The sequence below is a fragment of the Xiphophorus hellerii genome, chromosome 19 (genome assembly GCF_003331165.1).
Source record: "Xiphophorus hellerii strain 12219 chromosome 19, Xiphophorus_hellerii-4.1, whole genome shotgun sequence".
Taxonomy (NCBI): Eukaryota; Metazoa; Chordata; class Actinopteri; order Cyprinodontiformes; family Poeciliidae; genus Xiphophorus; species Xiphophorus hellerii.
Genome location: NC_045690.1, coordinates 21,754,389 through 21,775,698, shown reverse-complemented (window position 1 = coordinate 21,775,698; position 21,310 = coordinate 21,754,389). Strand labels below are relative to the sequence as shown.

Sequence of the window (21,310 nt, the reverse complement as noted above, 5' to 3'; positions counted from 1 at the left end):
TCCTTTAAATTGTGCAGGTCAGCTTCAATCTACGAGTGAAAACATAAGAGAACTGCTGACCAACCAAAATAAGAGACAAATCAGATTTTCCAAATAATATTCGTAATGTGACCAACTAAATACATATTTTGAATGTAGAAATCTAATAAATATTCTCATTATTTCAGAATTAACCTTTTTTGTTGTTGTTGCTAACTTATTGCTCTAGGATTACTATTTAGTTTGGGGATTCAAAAAACAAGCTACTTAATTTGATATAGAGCAATTGCTGAGATGAATTTAAAGAGGTACTATTAGAAATACTGCTGACAATAAACAAGTAACATTGTATTGGTGCCACTGGAATAGATATAAATACATTTATTTTCATTTCACATGATATCAGATTGATGAGATATTTGGAAGAGAAACAGGCCCACAGCATCACAGGTCCTCCACCATATTTGTGGATATCCATTTTGTGGTTGAAGAGCGTTTCTTTCTCAAGATTCGGATGCTCTACGTACATTTTTGTGTTGTTGACCTTTTTCCTCCCCTGCCCCCCTCATTGTTCATATTATAATTTTTATGCCGCTGCCATCAGATTTCAGAGCGAGCTATTAGTGTCACCTGATGGATGCACACATTTCCAGTTCAAGTCCCAGTAGTACTCAGCAAATCCTTATGTTTGTGATGGTAGGGCAGCACATGCTACATTTTTTTTCTAGCATCCCTCCCAAATTGGTTGGCATGTGGATGAGTTTTTTTGTTGTTGTTTTTTAAACATCAAATTGTACTTTTGTAAATTAAAGGTTGGAAATGTGAGATTATGATAGTGCAATGAGATACGCTGCATTGATTTACCCAACATGTTTAGCTTTTTTTTTTTTTTTTTCCAGCGATTCCTTGTATTTTGAGCACTTCTTATCTGCCAGTCACAAAACTTGCACTCTTATGAACAATAGTCTGTAATTGTGTTACAGTAAATCGTGTTATGCAACTTGATTAGCAGACTCCTATAGGTCTGGCCACATGCAAGTAGATAAAAACTCTTCCTTCTCATAAATCTGGTGTCCATTCCAGAATATTTTATAATGTATACTATAAAATATGCATCACTCCAACTATATTACATATAGTTATATTACTTGCTAGAGCATCTGCCTTTCTAATTACCAAGTGACTGGATTTTCTTCCTTCTCTTTTCCCCTCGTGTTGACTGGAGTGATGGCAAAGACAAACTGCAGTGCAGATGCATGCATCAAGAAGATTTGATTAGAGCATAGGAAAAAGAGGGAGGAAAAAATAAGTATCCAAATGACATGCTCAAGATTAATTTCCTCATGCCATATGTGATCCCACAAGAGGCTTATTATCCAAGTTCTTTTTAGAAAAGAAGGGTTTCTTGCTATAAAATAATTTTTCAGAGCAAAATAAAACTTTCCGTGATCTTCTTTTAAGTGACATGTAAAGTACCTTTGGCTGAAGTTGGTAAAAGCGTGGCAGGAACAAACATTACATGTGAAATACTAAAGCCTTGTTCACTTTCTTTGCTATACAGAATTACTTTATACAAATGTTTCACACTGTCCTGCACGTTTCAGATATTTTCCTGCTTCACCAGAATTAATTTCACTTGACGGGTGCTCAACAGGCTTTTGCTGAATTGCAAATAGCAAGAAGCAAAGCAAGAAGACCATTAAAACATTCAGGGCAGTGTGCATTGAGGAACTATTTTAAGAACACAACTGAATCAAAAGTTATTGTCAGAAGTGGGATTCGAACCCACGCCTCCAGGGGAGACTGCGACCTGAACGCAGCGCCTTAGACCGCTCGGCCATCCTGACTTCTGCATATCATCCAGCTGTAGAGATTTATGAACAGCACAGACACATGTATCACTTTACTGTTGGTATATAGTACATTTATGTATAGATACAAATACACAACAGTGATTTAAGAAAAAAAGAATCGCTTTATGGCTGACAGTGCGGCAAATTTCCGAAAAAAACCCGTATGGTCACTTCTTTCCCTACTTTATAATGCTAAGTGTTTGTCACAATGATGAGAGGAGTGTTGCTGCTGCCCCACCTATAACTGCAACAGACAACGTAAAGGGGCTGCGTTAGAAAACGCCTTTACGTTGTTAAACTTTATTATTTAGGACCGTGTCGCGCAGCGTACCAGCAGTTAGCTCAGCTAGCAGGAGCTCGGCGCATAGCAAGCCGCTTTGTTCTCACATAACCTGTAAGTAATTTTGTTGTGTTTTATGTGACGTGCTGTATTCGCCCAGTACGAACGAGACCTGGATGTACTTTTTACATTGATAAGAACAGCAGTCCGCTTACGCCATTAAAGCTAAGTTGTGCACTTAGCACTGTTGCTAATGCTAAGCTACATGCTACTATTTAGTTTTCCAATGTTTTGGTGGAGCTAGGCGAGTATGTCTCATTTCATGTTCTGTATGTCTCAGGGTCAAATTAATGTTGTTCCTAGAAAGCCGAGGTAATAGTAGAAGCTATGAGCTCCTCTCACTTATATTAACAGCTTTTTTACATTCAATTTGATTGTTGTATGAAAAATGATACATTCTCAGAAAAAAAACCCATTAAAAACGGACAACATAGGGGCAGGCCGAAATGTCTGAAACTGTCTGTGGTTTCCTTTCTACAAACTGCACCGCTTCTGCAAATTATAGGAATGTTTGGACCTCACCTGTTCCAAACATGTGAAAGGTGTGGAAGGTGTTTCAACCGACACCTTTATTTATATTTTAAATACAGTTTATAAAAACTATATTTGGTGTCTTAAAAACAGTTTTTATCACATTTTGTCATGTAAGAAATGAAAGGACTAGGATATTGCAGTGTTTTATTGCTTTCCCAATAAAACACTGACATACACTTGTCATAGTAAATGAGTAGGACATGCCCATTTGGATTAACATTTACTGCAGTAAATGTATGAAGTAATGCTACTCCAGTATATATCAGTTCCTCTCTTGTGTTTTTCTTTCATAATAGATCACCGAGTTTCACCAGAGGGACAGAAAAGCACATTTTTCTCTCCCCAGACAGTCATGGCGTCTTCCCCTCCACACAACTTCTCCTGGGTTGAACCCAAGAAGCTGGCCGGGTTGGCCATGCCCAGGATGCCGAGTGAATACCGCTACCTGCTGGACAACGGAGTCAGACACCTCGTTTGTCTGTGCGAGAGGAAACCACCGAACCACGACACCTGCCCAGAGCTGCAGCTTCACCACATCAAGATAGCGGACTTCACTCCTCCTTCTCCCGGTCAGATTGATCAATTTCTCTCCATCGTGGAAGGAGCCAACTCCAAAGGAGAGGTAGGCGCTCATATCACGACTCTGGAAGAGTGGAGCTAATTGAGACTTTGTCAGGACATCCAGTATTTGGGGTTTAGTTTGACTTTTGACTTGAGAAACAATTTCTCCAGTCTCGCCTCAACAGCAGCGCATTCTTGCTGAACATGTGGTAAAAATAAGGACTCAAGCAAAGTTGCTATTGAAATCCAGTATTTCCTGCAATCAGTTTAAAGGCCAACCAATCAGTATTTGTGCTTTTTGAAGTTCTCAATGTCATTTAGTGGGATTGTGATGGACCGACACAAAGTACTGCATCATTTTAAGAAATTCAAATTTCTTTACTAATAGAAAATCTTAAATGTGTGGTGTACATTTGCCAATATTGCTTTTTCTTCCTCCATTTAAATGCTAAAAATGACACAGTGGTAAATGTTACTCAAGTCTCAATTTAAAAAAATAAAAGAAAAGAAGAAACTTTTATTAACAAACATATTACAAATGGATAGCAAACAATGTAGAACAGATAAATATGGAGTTTGAAGGTAAAAGAGATTGAAAAATACACTACTTGGCTCTGGACAATTAGCTAAAATTTCAATTAACACTCAAAGCACCTTGGGGGCCAACGTGGAACATAACTGGGTCTCAATATCTTCACATTAAATGATCATTTTATTAAACATTTCAAGGATTTTTTGAAATACTTTTTATTATAAAATTTTCTTTGTCCTTTTGAAAATATTTAATGAAGTGAAAATGACCAAAAAACCCTAAAAATTTACTTTATTACACTTTAATACGTTATGCACCGTTTTGGTTCCCTAGGATGAAGAGTGTCAGTTTGTGCTTTTAACTTTAATTGCTCCAAAAAATAGTGATGCATAGAAATCTACACAATTATTCTATTCCGGAGCATTTGCATTAAAAAATATTCCACTTTGCAGTTTATTCTTGGACAATATTGTATATTTTTGAGTTATTCCCCTTCAAAAAAAAAAAGTTAGGATTTGTAACAAAGCGGGCATAATAAAAAAAAAATGGGAAAGATTTTACAAATATGAAAACTCTGGATAGGTCTGAATGCAGTGAAAGTAATTTTTTATTGTAGTCCTTTAGGATGTAGCATTTTGAGACTTAAAAGATAAAAACCATATAGCCAATTTAGAAGTGCCTCAAGCAGTAAAAACATCAAAACTTACGGTTGTAACATAAAAGAAAGAGGGGGGGAAGCAACACACAACGCAACATGTATATATATAATATGCAGGTAGAAACCAGACACAGCTTCAGCAGTTGTGTGAAAACAACAGCAAATACCTGCCTAATCCCAGGAACCAAAGCAGGGCGTGAACACTGCCGGTGGTTTGACGACGTCGTGACGTTTGTCTCCAGGGCGTGGCCGTCCACTGCATGCACGGCCACGGCAGGACGGGCACCATGCTGGCCTGCTACCTGGTCAAGAACAGGAAGATGTCCGGGGCCGACGCCATCGCAGAGATCCGCAGGATGCGGCCCAGCTCCATCGAAACCCACGAACAGGAGAAGGCCGTGGTGCAGTTCTCCCAGCGCACAAAGTAGCTTTCCTATGGCGGCGAACATGAAATTATGTCTGCACTGGAACTGGATGCACTCAGCGATTTGGAAATGAGATGTGGAATTAGGGAGTGTGTGTGTTAAAAGTACATTCAATTTAAATTAATCACTAATTCTGATGTTGGCGTTACTGGGACAAAGGTTTCTGGTTTTAAAGACGCACACCCTGCCTTCTTTGTTGTGCTGCACCTTAGAAAAGCGCTCATTGTTTCACATTTTGTCACCTTTCAACCAACAACTTTTAACGTGTTTTAGTCTGATTTTATCAAATTACACTTTTTGTCATGTAAAATTCTATTAAAATTCACAGAAATCTGTGCATGTAATGCAACAAGAAAATGTTATTTATTTTTTTAAATTCTGTTTAGAGGTTGTCTTTGAGAAAACTAGGAACCTTCACTTAAGCGCTTGTTGCCAGGGAGAAAAGACGCCGACGCTCCCTTAATGTGAGCTTCTCAGGAGCCGACGCCATCTTGATTTTCTCCGCCGGCTTCCTGCTAACGCAAAACCACGCAGATACTTGAAATTAGTGGTTTCCACGGACACAAGCAAGTTGCTGTGTTTCATGTATAAGGTCTGAGAATTTGTATTACTCAGGGATACGTTTTTATTTCTTAGCATTTGTGAATGCTGAACATGTTCTGGACCCGAAACGTGCTTCAAAGTGTAAACTCACTCATCTGACGCTGCTTTCAGTCCATTTTCTCTCTGATCTGCCAGAAACATAAAAGAATGCTATTTTTGTCATGTGAAATAAAATTCACTTTTGAATGATCCTTTAATATTTTGATGGTTCTCTTCACCTGGTTTTCCTTCTTGCTTGTAGGAATGCTGATTCCCTCCGTGCTTTTCCTCCTCGTTTTGTTTCCTGTTGATGTTTCCAACGGATCCGATCTTGTTCTAGACGTGGAAACATGAAAAATGACACGATGTTCAGCCAGTAGAACAGGGGAGTCCAAACTTTTCGTTGCATGGTCCAAAATTATACAGTGAAATTAACTTAAGGGCTGAAAAAGATATATATATTTTACCAACTTAACAATAAACTAATAGTTTCATTCTTTAATAGAACAACCAAATAGTCAGATTTGTTGATGGGAAGGGATGTGTAAGTTATTCTAGATCCAAAACTTTAGGAGTTTAATACATTTCTTATTAAAAGAAATTAAAAAAAAAATTCTAGGCATCAATTGGTTAAAAAAAAAAAGAAACAAAATTTTGTGAATTTTGATCAATAAAATCAAGATATAGGTCGTCGTTTCTTTTAAAATTCTTGCTGTATTTAGCCAAATGTAATAAATAAAATCAGATGCGAGTGAGGCAAAATTTGCTTTTGAGTAAAAAGTCACTTTTTCTATTCTATGCACTAGAATATGCTCCTAATGCCACATTCACTATTCTGTAAACTTTCAAAGTTTTCCATGTGACGTTTGTTCTTCAAGAGGCAATATTATATATTTTCCAGGTCATAATGCCATTTTGTAGCACAATCAAGTACCTATCTTGCCTTCAGTTATAAAAATGCTGCATGCATTAAACATGACTTAAAAGAAATTAAATTTGGAATTTAACGTCTTTGAAATTGGGCCTCTATCTCTTTAAGAAACTCCTGCTCTTTCTGAAGCCCCTCTTTTAGGAAGTCTTCACAACATGGCTCCTCTATAAACCCTTTCACAACATTTTTACCAGAATTTCACTGAGCAGTAGCTCGTATGATGAGCTCAACAGTCCCACCAGGTGTTTGCTAATTGCTGCTGGCTAGTCTGAAGGAGCTGAGTGGGGGAGGGCTGCTCTGAAATGCGGAAGCTCGGAAACTGCAGCTCTGGGGAGGAGCTGCGTCTCGAAGGTGGAGCTAGATCCACCCAGATGTTTTGCACGGCTGAATGGTCGCCATGGAGATTTAAGCATTTCTCACACATGAAAGAATCAAGGCGACACTCTGGGATAACGTTATAACACGATGAAAAAGTAGATTTTACATAATCCACTTAACCTCTGATGTTCTGTCCAGCTGCTGCAGGATCATCATGACGTCCAGATCTTCCTCCTCCTCCTCTTCTCCCTCTCCTCTCTGCTGAATCTCCTGCACCCTCTTCTGAAACTTCCACTCCAGGTCCAGCCTCCGCAGCCTGTCCTCCTCGTCGCTCCGTTGCTCCTTGGCTCGGAGCTGCCGTGCCTCCCTCTCCAGTCACTCCACCACCTCCTGGACCTCCTGGGCCTCCTGGGCCTCCCTCCTCCAGGGGTCACGCAGCAGGACCTGGGGGTCGCTCTGGCCGTCCGGCCCCAAGCCCTTCCGCTCGGACGGAGGCTCCTGGAAGGAAACGGGCTTCGTTGGAGTGATGCACAATCGGGGTTTTTCTGACCTCTGCTGCTGCCAGAGAACCAAGGGCTGGAGCAGCGCCTTGGCCGCTGATGATGGACACGCTCGGCTTGGGGAGCTCTTTGTCTGCTCACTGGCTTTACGGAGCCGGTTCAGCACAGAGGGGCTCGACTGGAAAGTGGTGAGAGGAGGATTTGACTGCGTGCCGCCTGCTCTGGAGACGGCGACGGGGATGTCGATGCGTATCGGCTGGGCCGACGGCGTAGGCGTGGCCTGCTGCGAAAACGGGTTCCTCCAGACGCCGGCCGGACTCCGGGGCGGCTGTTTGCGGTCGGACGGGACGTAGTGTGTACAAACGCTTGAGCGGAGAGCAACAGATCGGCAGAAATTTGTCGACTGACTGGAACTCTGGTTCCTCTGTGTGAGCGCATTCTGCTTTTGGCCCAGCAGGGGGCCTCCAGCGTCTGCGCACAAGCTCTCCTGAGACACAGCGTGACGCTACATGGGAGGACAAAGAGACTTTAACAGAGATTCACACCTGAACGTAGATTTATTCCTATTGTACAATTCAGCAACAGGCAGTTTAAAGTGACTTGCATCATAATGGCACTTTAAACTGCGACAGACGTTACATTTTGTCAAAAGCCATCATCAAAATCGTCAAGCAAGTACATATGAAACATGTTGACCAATGTTCCAGTTATTATGAATCAAAGGCAACTCTAAAAGCATGGGTTTGTAGTGAAGATTTGATTCCGATTTTTTGGGTACGATTCAGAAACTATTTTTTAATTCAGAATCCAGTTTTTCTATTCAAACGGTTTACAGTTTCTGTTCAAATTGTGTGACTGATAAGAGAAAAAAACTGAGTAAACAAGTAGAACATTTATTTCAAATAAAACCATAAGGTTTCATACTGTATCAAATTTCATCAGTTTGTGTTACTACACAGGTTTGTGTAGTAACTCAAATTAGCATGTATTAGCATGGAGCTTAGCTGCCTGGCTTCTTCTCAGTACATACAGTGAGTAAGACGGCCTTCTACGGTGGCTGAGTGGGCTCATAAAGCGATATGCAGTGTACTCGCAAATATTTTTCCTCTCCTCTGGCGTTTAGCCTTGATTTGGTTGTTTTGCAGTTTTCTGGACTTTTCTTGGCATAAAATCCCAATAAGACACATTCAGGTTTGTAATGTCTTTCAAAATGTGGAAAACAAGAGCTAGGAATGCTGCGTAAGTGTTTTTGTCAAACAGTTGCGTCAACATACCATGAAGCCTCTCCTGCCGTCGCTCTGCTCACTTGAAGGATTCACAGCCATCGTAAACGGTTGCGTCGGCCGCTTCGGCTCAAAATCATTCTTGTCCTGGGACTTAGAGTTCGGCAGCGTCAGGTATACTCTGGGATGCGTCTGGAAGAAGGTAGCAAACAAATGTGAGACTGTAAGGGGAGAACACAGAAAAAAAAAAAATCTATTCAACGTCTAAAACTCTCACATCGGCGCAAAGGTTGTCGCTGGAAACGGATGAAAAGCCATTTCCTCTCACGCCGGGGTCAAAGAGTTCACCTTGGTCCTCCGGGCAAAAGCCAGCTGGAGTAAAGGGAAAGCAAACGGATGCGGAGTTGCCCTTTTTTTACGCATTAAATGGACTTCACAAAGAGGAATGTGCCCAGCAGCTAAAAAGTCACGAACAAAAAGGTCACCCACCGGTCACGTTGGGGTCGGAGCGGTAAAGCTGTCGGTATTTCTGCGTCCTCTGGTCTTTGTTTCTCTTGCGGCCTCCGTGGTTTCTCTCCGAGGGGCTGAGATCCACAACGCAGCATAGTGTGGAAACGCCGTCTTGTGAGGCAATAAAAGGTTCAAATCAGGTCCTAAAATGTAAAAAAATAATAATAATTAAGGAAAGAAACTGTGTAGGTGAGGTATCCTTACCCAGTCTTAAATGGCTGCTGCTTGTTTCGTTTTCCGGGGACGATTCGTTCAGTAGGTTCCCGAGACCTCGGTAAATCGCTGCAAACTTCTCCACCTGTAAGCTGACGACGGGGCCGGTGCGCATCATGATGGCTGCTGCGCTAAATGAGTCAAAGAGGTTTATGAAAGCTAATGTGGCGCTACCGCTAACTGTACACAGAAGGTGAAATATTATCATGTGGTATTATCGTATTTGGTTCAAGGTGTTGAAATCCTGTCTGATATGTTCACTGTTTTTGTTCCAACTATTGTTAGCAACACAAGATGATAATCATGCATTTCTCTCTATTTTAGACATTTAAATGCTAAAGGGACACATTGTTATTTCACACTATGAGTGCCTCTGGGTAAGCTAGAAGCAAACAGTCAGAAGCTGGGCCTTTAGAAAAGGCTCACAGGGGCAGCAGCCCAGGGCTGCAAGTTTTGGCATGTTTTTGTAATGAAGGCATGTTTTTATGAACATTGTGCCTTATATAAAAGTCATTTCAAGAGTGGAATTTTTTTAAATGTATACAATACTGAACTATTTGAAAATTCTGAAGTTATAGTACATCCGGTAGGGACCAACATGGAACCAGCTCACGTGAGACATTTTAAACCACCCAATAATGTTTAGTGCTACCTGTTCAAGTACTGTAATTTGCATGAATAAGATGCTTTTTTTTTTTTTTTCTTTTGGAATAGGGTACCAAAACTGGCTCTAGCCCAGGGCCTTTTATCAGTCTACATCCAGCCCTGGCCAGAAGCAAAAACTTTCACTACGTGTTAGAGAAACGTTGCTGGACATTAGCTCTTCATGACTTTAGCCAGACAAACTAAGTACTAGAACCATAAAAACAGATTTTTATGTAATAATGATGCAAATTAAACAATTAATTTCGGGGTACAAAAAAAAAAAATCTCCTGTGTGTAGATCATGAATCAACCGTTGTGTCGTACTTGCTATCAGATCCAGCTACCTGTCTTGGCTGAGTCCGACCAGGCTGTGACCGTCCACACTGAGCAGCTGATCTCCAGCTGCCAGCTTACCGCTCTAAACGCAGTAAAGACACGTCTTCATTTCTTATCTTGTTTTAAAAAAAAACACACACACAAAACAAAATATTCCTTGGAGTGAAAGCCGAATGAGAAAAGTGTCACAGTCTCACCATTTCGGCGGGTCCTCCCCGGACCACAGATTTGACGTAGATGCCGAGGTCACTCTGACCTGCTCCCTGCGGCACAACATTACAGCCATGTTCACTCACTGAGTCGCTCCATCGTAGACAGTTTTCACGTTTAAACAGTTTTCACCTTGGCTGCCACAATACTGACTCCCATCCCACTGTTCAGAGGCTTGTGCAAAGTGACCTTCTCAACCTCGGGCTGCCTGTGCGCTGCCTGACGAAAAAAAAGATGTACAAAAGAAACATAAGTTAGTGTTTAAAAATTGCGGCTGGAGCGATTAGTTGGATTAATCGCGATTAATCGATTGTTGAAATAATTGTCAACTAATTTAGTAATCGATTAATCTTTAACTGGAGTATAGAGACTCAAAAAAAAGAGGCAATTTGCTGAGAGAACAGCACAGTCAAAGCAGTAATTAAGTTAAATCTGTACAAAAAAATACAGATTTAAGAGAGAAATAAAAACAACCTTTGCACTCCTCAAGTGGCTTAGTTTTAGATTCACCAGGTTAAAATTCTGTAAAAATATTCCTTTTAAGTACTTTTGCTAGCTGATAATCGTTTAAACCAAAAAAAAAAAAAAAAAAACATCGACAGATTATTACTACTCTACATTTGTAATATCCTTTGCTGCGAATGATCGAGCGTATAGGAAAAGGACTGCTATGTTATTGCAGTTTAGGCTATAAAATCTTCACTTTCTTATTCAAAAAAGGACTTGAATTATTTGTTTATGTCTAATATTGTACAGGCAATGCTTTAGCGCCTAAATAAAAACTCTACAGAATGTGGCAATTTTTAAAAATCCAATTATGTCCATGTTAATTTGACTTATGAAGCACTTTAAAAACAGATATTAACTGCACCAAACTGCTGTATGGTATCCATAAAACACAGATAAAACACAATTAATCAACTAATTGTGAGTTTAAAAGATAGACTAATCGATTACTAAAATAATCATTAGTTGCAGCCCTATTAAAACATAAAATATCTGGCGTCTCTTTTCTCTTTACCAAGTAGAAATCCCCATCGGTGTGTGTGTTTTCAGTAAAATGCAGCGTCCAGTCTCCTTGGGAATCAGCCACAGATGTCAAACAGCAGAGACCTGCGAGACGGAGAATGACGCAACTAATATGTTCAGAATAAAATACAATCCAACTCTGTCTGAATCCAAGGTCTCTCCCACCTTTCTGACAGATTGGCTCCAGAAACTCTCTGAACCCCTGAGGGACTCCTCTCAGCGTCTCACAGGAGTATCCTCCCTGCGGCAGCAGGAAAGGCAGCAGCAGGTCGAGGCTCTCCGTCAGCCGGAGCGCGCCACCGTCGCTGTGAATCAGGCTATCGGCCGAGGCCTTGGCAGCCTTCGCCACGGCATCCGTCAAGTCCTGCGTCGGGAGCGACGAGGGAGAGATACGTCAGGAAAGAGTTGAAGCGAATGTCATGTTTCCCTCAAGAGAGGGGACGCCCAATCCGCCTGCGATGATTCTGAGCAAGATGACTGTGACCTTTGACATCCGTAGATGGAGATGTAACGTCAGAACAGATGTGAGTAACGGCTCTGCCATGCAGTTGTTTCCTTAAGGATGTCAACGCCAGCGCTCTGGGCAGCACTGGGTTTCAGGCGTTTGCTGTTGTTGCCTGATTTAGGATCATTTCTCTTCAGGCTTAGATTCAATTTGAATCACAAAGGAAAAACAAACTTAATGTTTAAAGAGACCTCTTCAGGAAGGTTTTCCTGTAGAGGTCAGGATCGCAGGGGTTTTAGGAAGCCTCTGACTGAGAACACTCTGCTGTTGTGTGACAGCGTCATGAAGAGGATCCTCAGAACAGAACCAACCCTCTTTATAAGCCTGTTAAACATCTGGTTTATGTAATTTTACTTATTTATATTTTATGAAAAAATATGGTTGAGGCAAATTTAACTCCGGTCATGAATGTGACGTGTTGCTTTGTTTTCTTTCCCCACTAATAATCTAAACCTGCAGCGTCTCAAAAGTTTTCACACCCCTCACACTTCTTCATGTTTTGCAGAAACATCAACAATCCTCAGAGTATTCTGCTGTGAGTTTATGCAACAATCCACACCAGTCGGATGCATTATCATGAAACAGAAGGGAAATCAAAATCAAAGCATTATGCAAATAAAATCTGAAAAGTGTGGTGTACATGTGTATTTAAACCAGCTTTTAGAAATTTTTTCCAAGAATGTTTCTTTATCATTTTGCACGTCTGGATCATGAATTTCTTGCCCATTCCTCTTTGCAAAACAGCTCAGGCTCAGTCGAACTGGGTGAAGAGAAGCATTCTCAAATGAGTTTAGGTCTGGACTTTGACTAGGCCAATATACGTACATATGGATATGTTTCAGTTTCATCTATCTTTCCATCAGTTTTGCCCAGCCTCCCTGCCCCTGGTGATGAAACATGCTCCCACAGCATGATGCTGCCACCACTGTGCTTCTCAATGAGGAAGGTGTGCAGCGTTCATTTTCTGTGGCTTTCGCAAAACATTTATTTTAGGATAAAATTACACAGAAGTGTGTCTATTGTCCTTCTGAAGACATTTGGTTTCACTGGCTTTTATTTTGAACTATCAGAGTAAATGCACCCCACACTTTTCAGATTTTTATTTGCAAGAAGGGGGAAAAAAAGCACTTACAGTCATATTTTTTCATCTGCTTTGCTATTATGCACATGTTTGTGTTAGTCTGACACTTTAAATCCTAAAAAAAAAGAAAATAACCAGAAGTGTGTGGCTGTAATTTTACACAATGTGGGAAAAGTTCAAGGGGTGTGAATACTTTAAGCAGGAAACCGTATAAGTTGTCCGCTCGAAGCCAAAGCACTGATGTCCTTCATGTATTATGCATCATTACATCGGTCACTGTAACTATTAATTATTCATGCTTTTAAATCAATGAGCACAGCCAGAAGCTTTGGCCAGTTTCAAAAACCCTCGCTGGAAATCTTTTACGTTTTTGTTTTCAGTCTGAAAAAAATACAAACCCTGTCCTTTTTGACGGTGACATCTGTGGGTGGTGTGGGTCAGCGAAGTGGAGGACTACTCACAGGGGGGATCTGAGGCTCGCTGGGTCCGTACATGTACCCGTCCATCAACATGCGCAGCTGCAGCGAGTTCAGCTTGAAACAGGAAGTCTGGATGTCCTTAGCGTCCGAAGCCGAGTACTTATTCATTGTCAGGAGCGTGGTCGCCTAGCAACAAGTCAGGCAATACTATTTTAGCATCCAAGGAGACAGAATCAACCTTGGTAAAAAAAAATAAATAAATAAATTGACATATTGATTAGCAAAGCGGGGTGTCAGACCTGCGTTATGTGTCCCAGATGGCAGTCGGCAGCCAGCTCCAGGCCCTGCCTCTCCGCCCAGGCCTCGATGGGGGTCAGCCTCTGACGCAGTGCGGCCCCCCAGTAGTGAGAGCGCAGGCCCGGCGTGCCGGGCTCTGGCGCCATGAGCTGATTAAACAGCCAAGCGCTGATGAAGTGGAAGAGCTGAGAGAAGAGCTGGATGGTGAGGGCCGGGCTGACGCGGCACCGGCGCAGAAGAGACATGGCGTTCATCAAGGTGTCCAACACCATCTCTGCGGTCAGACCGAGATACGTCACGACATTGTAAGGTCCGTTGAATCTGTTGAATTATCTAGGTTGATCAATTTCTGTTTAAAAACGTGCCTATGCCGGCCGGGAGAGCGCCGTGTCGCTCAGGATCAGTGAGGAAAGTTGGTAGGTGTTTCCTCAACTCGCCCTGTAGGCAACGGAGCAGGAAGCTACAAACAAACAAGCAGAAGATACATGTTGGTATTTAATCCATCTGGGCAAAGATGCAAGGTTCTGTTAATCTGATTGTTGTTAAAACATAATCTGTTTAAGGAGTTACACTCTGGTGAAGTAAAAAAGAATCTTAAAATGGCTTCTTATAAGTCAGCATGCAGCTTCATTATGGCGTTCCTCATGGTCTCGTTTTAGGCCCCTTTTTTTTTCCCCCACAGATGCTCAGTCTGTGGCGATTCTTTCAGGAAACACAACACCGGATTCTGTTGTTACGTTGACGAAGCCGCGTTGTAATCATCAGTAAATACACACGTTACTATTCAGCTGCTTAAAGTGTGAAATCGCTTCAAAAAATGTCCTTCTGCAGCAATAAATGCTTCCTGTTGGTATATATTGTTTGCAAAACGACAAGCCTGTGGCGTCAGAGGTCTGTGTTCATCCGTCCGTACCTGTAGGCGTTGTGCACCTGGTGGGACAGATCCAGCTGACTTTGCTTCGTGAACGGGCCGAGGTCTTTGTCGTTCCTCAGAAAGTTCAGCAGCTCCGAGGAATTGGCCAACCAGAAGGCGAGAACCCCGGCGACGGCCCGGTGCCTCTGCGGAGCCAATCACAGCAACAGATTGGTTTCAGCAAACTTGCAAATGTTCAACTGTGAGATTTTGCTATTTTCAAAATGTTTTTATTTTTTATTTTGATTGTTTACTTGACAGGGACAGATGCGAGAAACTTAGATCAAGTCAATCTAATGTCAGCATCAAAGTGTTTATTACCATAGCTACTCTGCAAAGACAAAGCCTTTCAAACGTTATTTAATTTAATCGTTCTTAAGCCATGAAGTAAACATTTTAAAATGTCTTAAAATCAGATGATAAGGATGAATATTAGAGGTTAGAACTCTTAACGTAGAAGGCTTTCTGTCCAAAGATTGTAAACAAAATCGTATTATACAGTCATGATTAATGCTGCATCTTGCATTCAATTTCTATACAAATGTATAATTGTATGTAATGCATATATGAAACAGTTTTTAATTAGTTTGAAACAATTAATATTACACTGTATTGTTTTTGAAATTGTCTGTATGTTTATCAAATCGTCATGGATAGTGATTATTATTATTTATTTATTTTTATTTTGTTTTATTTATTTTCCCAATTTACTTTTGGCAACAACAAAAAAAGCTTAGGCCATTTTTGTTTTTAGGAACTTGATGAAATTTAAGTTGATGATGTAGCAACAAGCCAATGAGTTTAAATTCTACAAGTGAATTCTGGGTAAAATGTTTTATGTTTCTCCACCGTTTTAGATTGGAAACAGATCAAACTAACCAAACAGGAAGAGGCTGACAAACTACAAATTTACATGCGCTGTAAACAAAGTTTTTTATGAACTCGCCTGGATGACCTTTCCCATCATGGTCGCTATTTTGTTTGTGATTGACGTTACGGGGTGCGTGCTTGCAGACGACGGAGAGCCTCCGCTGCGCCGGCGCCGCAGGGCGAAGCGACTCGCAGCGTAGAGGATGTAAGCGGGGGACAGCTTGAAGTGAACCGTGGAGCTGTTGGTGTAATTTATGACTGCGGACAGGAAGGGCTCCTCGGCTGAAATGTACGAGGCGCCAGCAGGGGGCAGGAGGACAACATCACAAACACACAGCAGCAGCAGCAGCAACGTTTTCAGAGGTTGTGATTCAGACTCACCATCGTCGCAGATCTTTACTCTAACCGGTAATCCAGGTTGATCTGAAGAGTCTGAGTGAATTAAAGATGAAATGAGTTGTGAAACTTGTGAAACAAATGGGGACGTATCTGCCGTTTATATTACCTTCAGGAATCTGATTTCTTTTGTGTTTTTCGCAACGTCTCAGAGGCTCAAGGCTGGACGAGCGGTCGCTGTTGTCCAGCAGATCTTCAGCTGGTCTGAGCGTTGATTTACAAACAGAAGATGTTATTCTGATAGTTTGAACAAACAAAAAGTGAGTACTTACCCGTCCTCGCCCTCTGACACCCTCTCTGCTCCGCTGGCTCGGCTTTCCTCTTTCTTTTTCCCTTTTCTTGACAGTGTCCTCTTGATGGTTTGAAGAAGGCCTTCTTTTTCTTTCTCATAATAACTTTCCTTTATGAATAAACATATGAACGGAGAGGATGATTTGAACAAGGGACCAGACAGATGATTTCCAGCTTTGTCCCTGGAAATCGGATCCTAAGCGTGCTTAAGTGTTACTATGTCATACCAACTGCAACACTCTTCAGAGTGGATTCTGCTACTGAGGGAAGAAGACTCAAAGTGTGGGTGTAAAAGAGCGTAAACAGTAATTTAATAGAAAACTGACTTTATTGCTCATTGTGTCTTTTTTTTTTTGTCCATTTATGAATGCTTTGGGAATGTTTCGGAAAGTTTGGTAAACAGGCCAATCAACCTACAGTTGCTCTGTTTAACATCAGTTGGTTGAGAAAGAAGCTGAGCCTGGAAATCCAATCCTAATATTTCTAATATAACATAAAGAAAGGTTGAAATGGCAGCTTCAGTTTATTTTGTCTTTATTTTAAAATCGCTAGCCTCCGTCTTACAACGACTGGCCTCCCAAACTAGAGGAAGGCTGGGAAAAAAATATTTTCAAAGCTAATTTTAATAAAAGCAGAAATTAAAATTGTATCAAATCTGGGTAAGCAGGTCAAAGGTTTACCAATGAATCTTTTATCGGTGAATGTTTTTGGGTTTTTTTATATTTAATTGAAGCTTTTATTGTCTTTGAAGCGTATTGGAGGGCAGGGTTACCTCCAATCTCTCCTGGTCTTTTTTGAGCACAAACTGCCCTTCTCGGCTGTCCGAGGTCCAGCTCAACTGTACGACCAGAGGTCTCTCATCCAGGTCCAACTTACGTTCTTATATATGAGAAGAAAAAATAAATAAAAATAGGGAAAGGGCAGCTTTGAAAGAAAATCAGAATATGACACTTCTCTTGACTCTCGCCTTTGGTACATGAATACTAATTATAATAAAATGGCGTTCAGAAAAGGAGTCTGGTTTTTACAACACAGCCTGGTTGTTCATTCACTCACTCCTAAACACCAGAGGACAATGCAGAACAAAAGATGAGAAACCAAGTAAAGAACGAAAGTAGAACATCTCGGCATTAGCAACTCATGATGCCTCATGACACAAATGAACAAAAAAATAAAAAGTTATTACATGGTGACATCACCAAACTCGTCATATATATTAAAGAGCCGATGAATAATAAGATCACCAGTACGTTGTGCGTAAAACTCAGAAATACTTTTGAAGCAGCATGTTGAAGCATCTTTAAGTGATCTCAGTAATTTAACATTAAACAGTTTTGTTGAATCTATTCGTGTAGCATGAGATGAGGCATAATCTCAAAGCAGATGAATAAAGGTTTTGCAAGTGTGGTACAAATCTGTCATAACTTAACCACAAGCAGTTTGGAAGCTATTTTAAAGGCTGGAAGATGATTCATGAATAAATGAATTATTAATCCATTAGCAATGCAACCGGCTCAATTCAGAAGGTTATTGGTTGCTGCTGTAGGGACTTAAAACATGCTTGTCCACGTAGGAAACGGATGAACAGCAGTCAGGGGTGGAAACAGCAGCTTCAGTTATCCAGGAGCAGGTTACCACCAGAATGGCCTTCTTACCTTGATCTGCGTGGATCTCATAGAGAGAATATTTTGTCGACAGCATTTTCATATCCGGCCTGAACTTCTCTGAAAGCGTCTCAATGACCTCGCGAGTCGTCAGGCTGCTGCAAACCCGCAGGCACTTTGTGGCCACGCTGCCTCCTTCTTTGTGATCCTTGAAGGAGAAGCGGATCACGCCATGAAACGCCAGGTCCTGTTAGAACACAGAGGGTCACTGAAAAGCCCCAAAAAGGTCGCTTTTAAAATACTCATGTAAGCGATCAAGGCCGAATCCGTTTCATTTCATCTCAGTATCTGATCCAGCTTTTACTTGAAGGCCTCTAAGTTTGTTTTTTAAATTTTTTTCTGGAGAAAAGCACTAAACAAACACTAGCATGAAGACCAAGGACATCACCATGTGTAACGCGGTGGTGGTAGCATCATGCTAGGGGGACAGCTTGCTTCAGACTGACGCCAGCCCTGAACATCTCCAGTCATGTGCTAGAATGTCCTAGTCAAAGTCCAAAGCTAAATACCGTTGGAGTAGTTTTGAAAGGCACTGCTTACATGTGGCATGTTGCAGCAGCATTAAGCTTTATTGAGAAATGGACGATGTACAGCTCAAACATAAACGCCACTTTTGAGGCGCTGCGCCAGATTATAGCAAAAGTTCCCTTAACAGGTTAGAAAAACGGATATAATACAATCATACATCACTGATACACTCATACAGTTAATGATTACATATCTGAGAAGTTCTTAACAAATTTCAATACACCTTATGCACTGATTGATCTCCTTTCAATTGAATGAAAACTTGGATCAAGATGTTCTATTTAAAGTTTTTTCAGATAACAATAATATAATTATTTGAATAATCCTGTCTATAACTATCTATATAACTGACTGAGTGTGGCATGAGTTTAATTCTAAGTTTTGCGTGACATCCTGACTGATCTCACCTCGTCAGGTTGGCTGATCTCAAACAAGTCCAGTCTGTCGCTGTTCCACTGACTGATGGCCTCGGCCAGTTTCTCCCGTTCCTTCGCCTCCGGCATCTTCCCGCCTAAAAACCGCTTTTCCAAACCGGCAAAGAAAGAAAGAAAGCGAGATGGAGGATAAACAAACCAAAACGTTGTGCCAGGAGCAGCGCTGCCTCGGCGTGCTCCCACGTCACTGGGCTGTCCTCTGTGGGAAGCTGTTAAAAATAATCGTCTAATTTTGCCCCCCGTCCGCGAGCCCACCGCAACGCTCTGCCCTCATTTAACAGGTCAGTGAAGCTACACTGAATGGGGCAAAAAAAAAAGAAAAGGAAAACTAATTATAAACGTGACAAAGACAAAAGGACCTTAATTGCTGGCACCAAATACGACCTTTTCTTTTTTTTTTACTTCGTTTTCCCAATGAAACCCGACTTTGCAGTAAATTCAGCGCGTCAGTTTTGATAACAGGATGCAGGCATCTCCACGGCCGTCACTTTCATTCCTCTTGTCTCAGCGGTGAACTCTAAGGCTCAAGCAAATCCCGCTTCTCATGCATGCCAGTAGATTTCTTCGCGGCTTACATGATGCCTTGCCATTCATCCGCCACCGTGTATATGGGCCATCTTTTGTTGGCTGCTTCAAAGTCCTCTGGGTAAACGTTCAACAGAACAAAAGCCACGACAATGGCAGCCCTCCGTTAAGTTCAGCAACACTGAACAATCACAGGTATTGTTGTCTGGATGGCGACCCAGACAGAAAGTTATGGACCTAGAGAAAGTCTTTATATCCACCGACACAAAGTGGCACAGAGTGTCATTTAACGTCTATGTGCTCCTGCTGGCTCAGGCTGTGCACAGGAAATAAGATGAGTTACCATGACAACACAGATGATACAGATCCACATTATAGTGCTAGCAGTAACTCCGAACCAGTCCGAATAGATCAAGAGTGTCGAACTCATTGTCATTTTGTTCCATATCAAAAATCTGAATGTTCTTAAATGGGCCGATTGTGCCAGAATGTATTGATAAAACCAATTCAACTGTTAAAGTATCAACAAATACCTGTTTGTTTCAGCATTCAGTAAGGATTTCTTACAATTAAATAATCTTTCCACACTGATCAGTCCAGCCAGGATTTTGTGAATGTTTTTGTGGGTTTTTTAGTTTGTTTTTTTGTGATCAAAATCACAGATTTTGTGGTGCGAATTGTGAAATATTTGTATGGAATCTTTAGGATATTTGTACCAATTTGTGACGTTAAACGTGACTTTTTATTGATCGTCGTATCGATCACGGACTATAACTTCACATCAAGTAAGGCTGAGGCAGCAGTCACTCAAACCAGATGTTTTAGGCCAGTTTTGAGAAAGATTTGCAGTAAAAATCAGAAAGAAAACGTGGGAATCTGTAGATTTTGTGTGAACTTTGAGTGAGTTTTGCAGACTTGTAATTTGGAGTCTAAAGGGCCACATAAAAAGCTATGGCGGGCCAGATTTGGCCCTCGGGCCTTGAGTTTGACACATGTGGAGTAGATCATTAGAACAAATCAGTGGATGTTTCACAACTTTAACCAGCTGAAACCAAAACAAAACTGAAGTTATCTTTGGACCTAAAGAGGAACAATCTAGAGTCAACTCACAGCTTCTGCTACTACAGCTGGAAACCAGAGATCAGGCCCGAAACCTGGGAGTAGTGACGGACTCTGATCTGAACCTTCAGAGCCACATAAAGACGGTTACAAAGTCGGCCTTCTATCACCTGAAGAACATTTCCAGGATAAAATGTTCTAATGTTGCAGTAAGACCTAGAGAAACTCATTCACGCGTTTACCTTAATTACTGCAACAATGTCTGCCTAAATAAATCAAATCAATCAGGTGATCCAGAATGCTGCTGCTCGCGTCTAGTTAAAGTAAAACAGTAACATCAATTGGAGTCTGTCACAGCAGAATAAGTAAAGCAACAGCTTCATGATACCAACATGTGCATTCACCTTAAAGCTTATAATGTCCCAGTGAACATGGGGTTCTCTCTGGGTACACCGGCTTCTTCCCACAGTCATAAAACATGACCGTTACATTAATTTTGTAACTCCAAATGACTCCTTGGTGTGAGTGTCTCAATGCGTAGCTGTGTGTTGCCCCGTAATTGACCGGTGACCGCCGGAGACAGACACCCAGGTCCCTACAAAGGACAGGCAGGTATGGAAAACAGATGGACGGTTTGATGCCAAAAATGAAAATATTCTCTCAAGGAAACATCTCCAGACACTTAAGATAAATGGCTAAAAGAGTCTGAGGCTTTCTCAGAAAGTTCGTACACTGTTTGTTTTATTTTTAGCCGAGTGACAGCTTGGTTCTTGTTGCATGGTCACATGGATATTATGTGGCGTTGCAGGCAGACTTCTAAGTAGAGCTAAAGCGGCTCCCATCTAGAGAAACCAAGCTTAATCTTTCCTGCTGATTTCTGTCTCATAGTTTATATTTCTAAATCTTTTCCTTATCAGAGTTAAAATGTACCAAGCTCAGAAATTGTAGT

General features: G+C 41.3%; 2 protein-coding genes and 1 non-coding gene across 3 annotated transcripts; 1 reads left to right on the top strand and 2 right to left on the bottom strand.

Annotated features, from left to right (window-relative positions):
- The first annotated feature begins 157 nt into the window (after nucleotides 1–157).
- dusp23b (dual specificity phosphatase 23b) lies at nucleotides 158–5,682 on the top strand. Its single transcript, XM_032547228.1, has 3 exons — nucleotides 158–2,226; nucleotides 3,003–3,328; nucleotides 4,700–5,682. The coding sequence occupies exons 2-3, from the start codon at nucleotides 3,059–3,061 to the stop codon at nucleotides 4,883–4,885; spliced, it is 456 nt and encodes a 151-aa protein (XP_032403119.1). The 5' UTR covers nucleotides 158–2,226; nucleotides 3,003–3,058; the 3' UTR covers nucleotides 4,886–5,682.
- On the bottom strand, nucleotides 1,744–1,826 carry trnal-cag (transfer RNA leucine (anticodon CAG)). The gene has a single exon. It is a non-coding gene; the product is annotated as a tRNA-Leu (tRNA).
- afdnb (afadin, adherens junction formation factor b) lies at nucleotides 5,224–21,271 on the bottom strand. Its single transcript, XM_032547662.1, is given in 22 exon segments — nucleotides 5,224–5,394; nucleotides 5,577–5,613; nucleotides 5,704–5,800; nucleotides 6,894–7,718; nucleotides 8,488–8,628; nucleotides 8,714–8,808; nucleotides 8,926–9,057; nucleotides 9,151–9,290; nucleotides 10,149–10,222; nucleotides 10,338–10,403; nucleotides 10,483–10,569; nucleotides 11,372–11,743; nucleotides 13,427–13,570; nucleotides 13,684–14,011; nucleotides 14,595–14,740; nucleotides 15,532–15,746; nucleotides 15,846–15,896; nucleotides 15,970–16,064; nucleotides 16,133–16,260; nucleotides 16,924–17,030; nucleotides 17,807–18,002; nucleotides 18,751–21,271. Coding segments are annotated over 22 exon segments (3,666 nt in total). The 5' UTR covers nucleotides 18,847–21,271; the 3' UTR covers nucleotides 5,224–5,300.
- Nucleotides 21,272–21,310: the final 39 nt, after the last annotated feature.

Excerpts from the sequence above, each read along its gene's own strand:
- dusp23b (XM_032547228.1), top strand. The coding sequence starts at position 3,059 with ATGGCGTCTTCCCCTCCACACAACTTCTCCTGGGTTGAACCCAAGAAG. Across the intron at positions 3,329-4,699 it reads GAGCCAACTCCAAAGGAGAG|GGCGTGGCCGTCCACTGCAT; the intron begins GTAGGCGCTCAT and ends GTTTGTCTCCAG.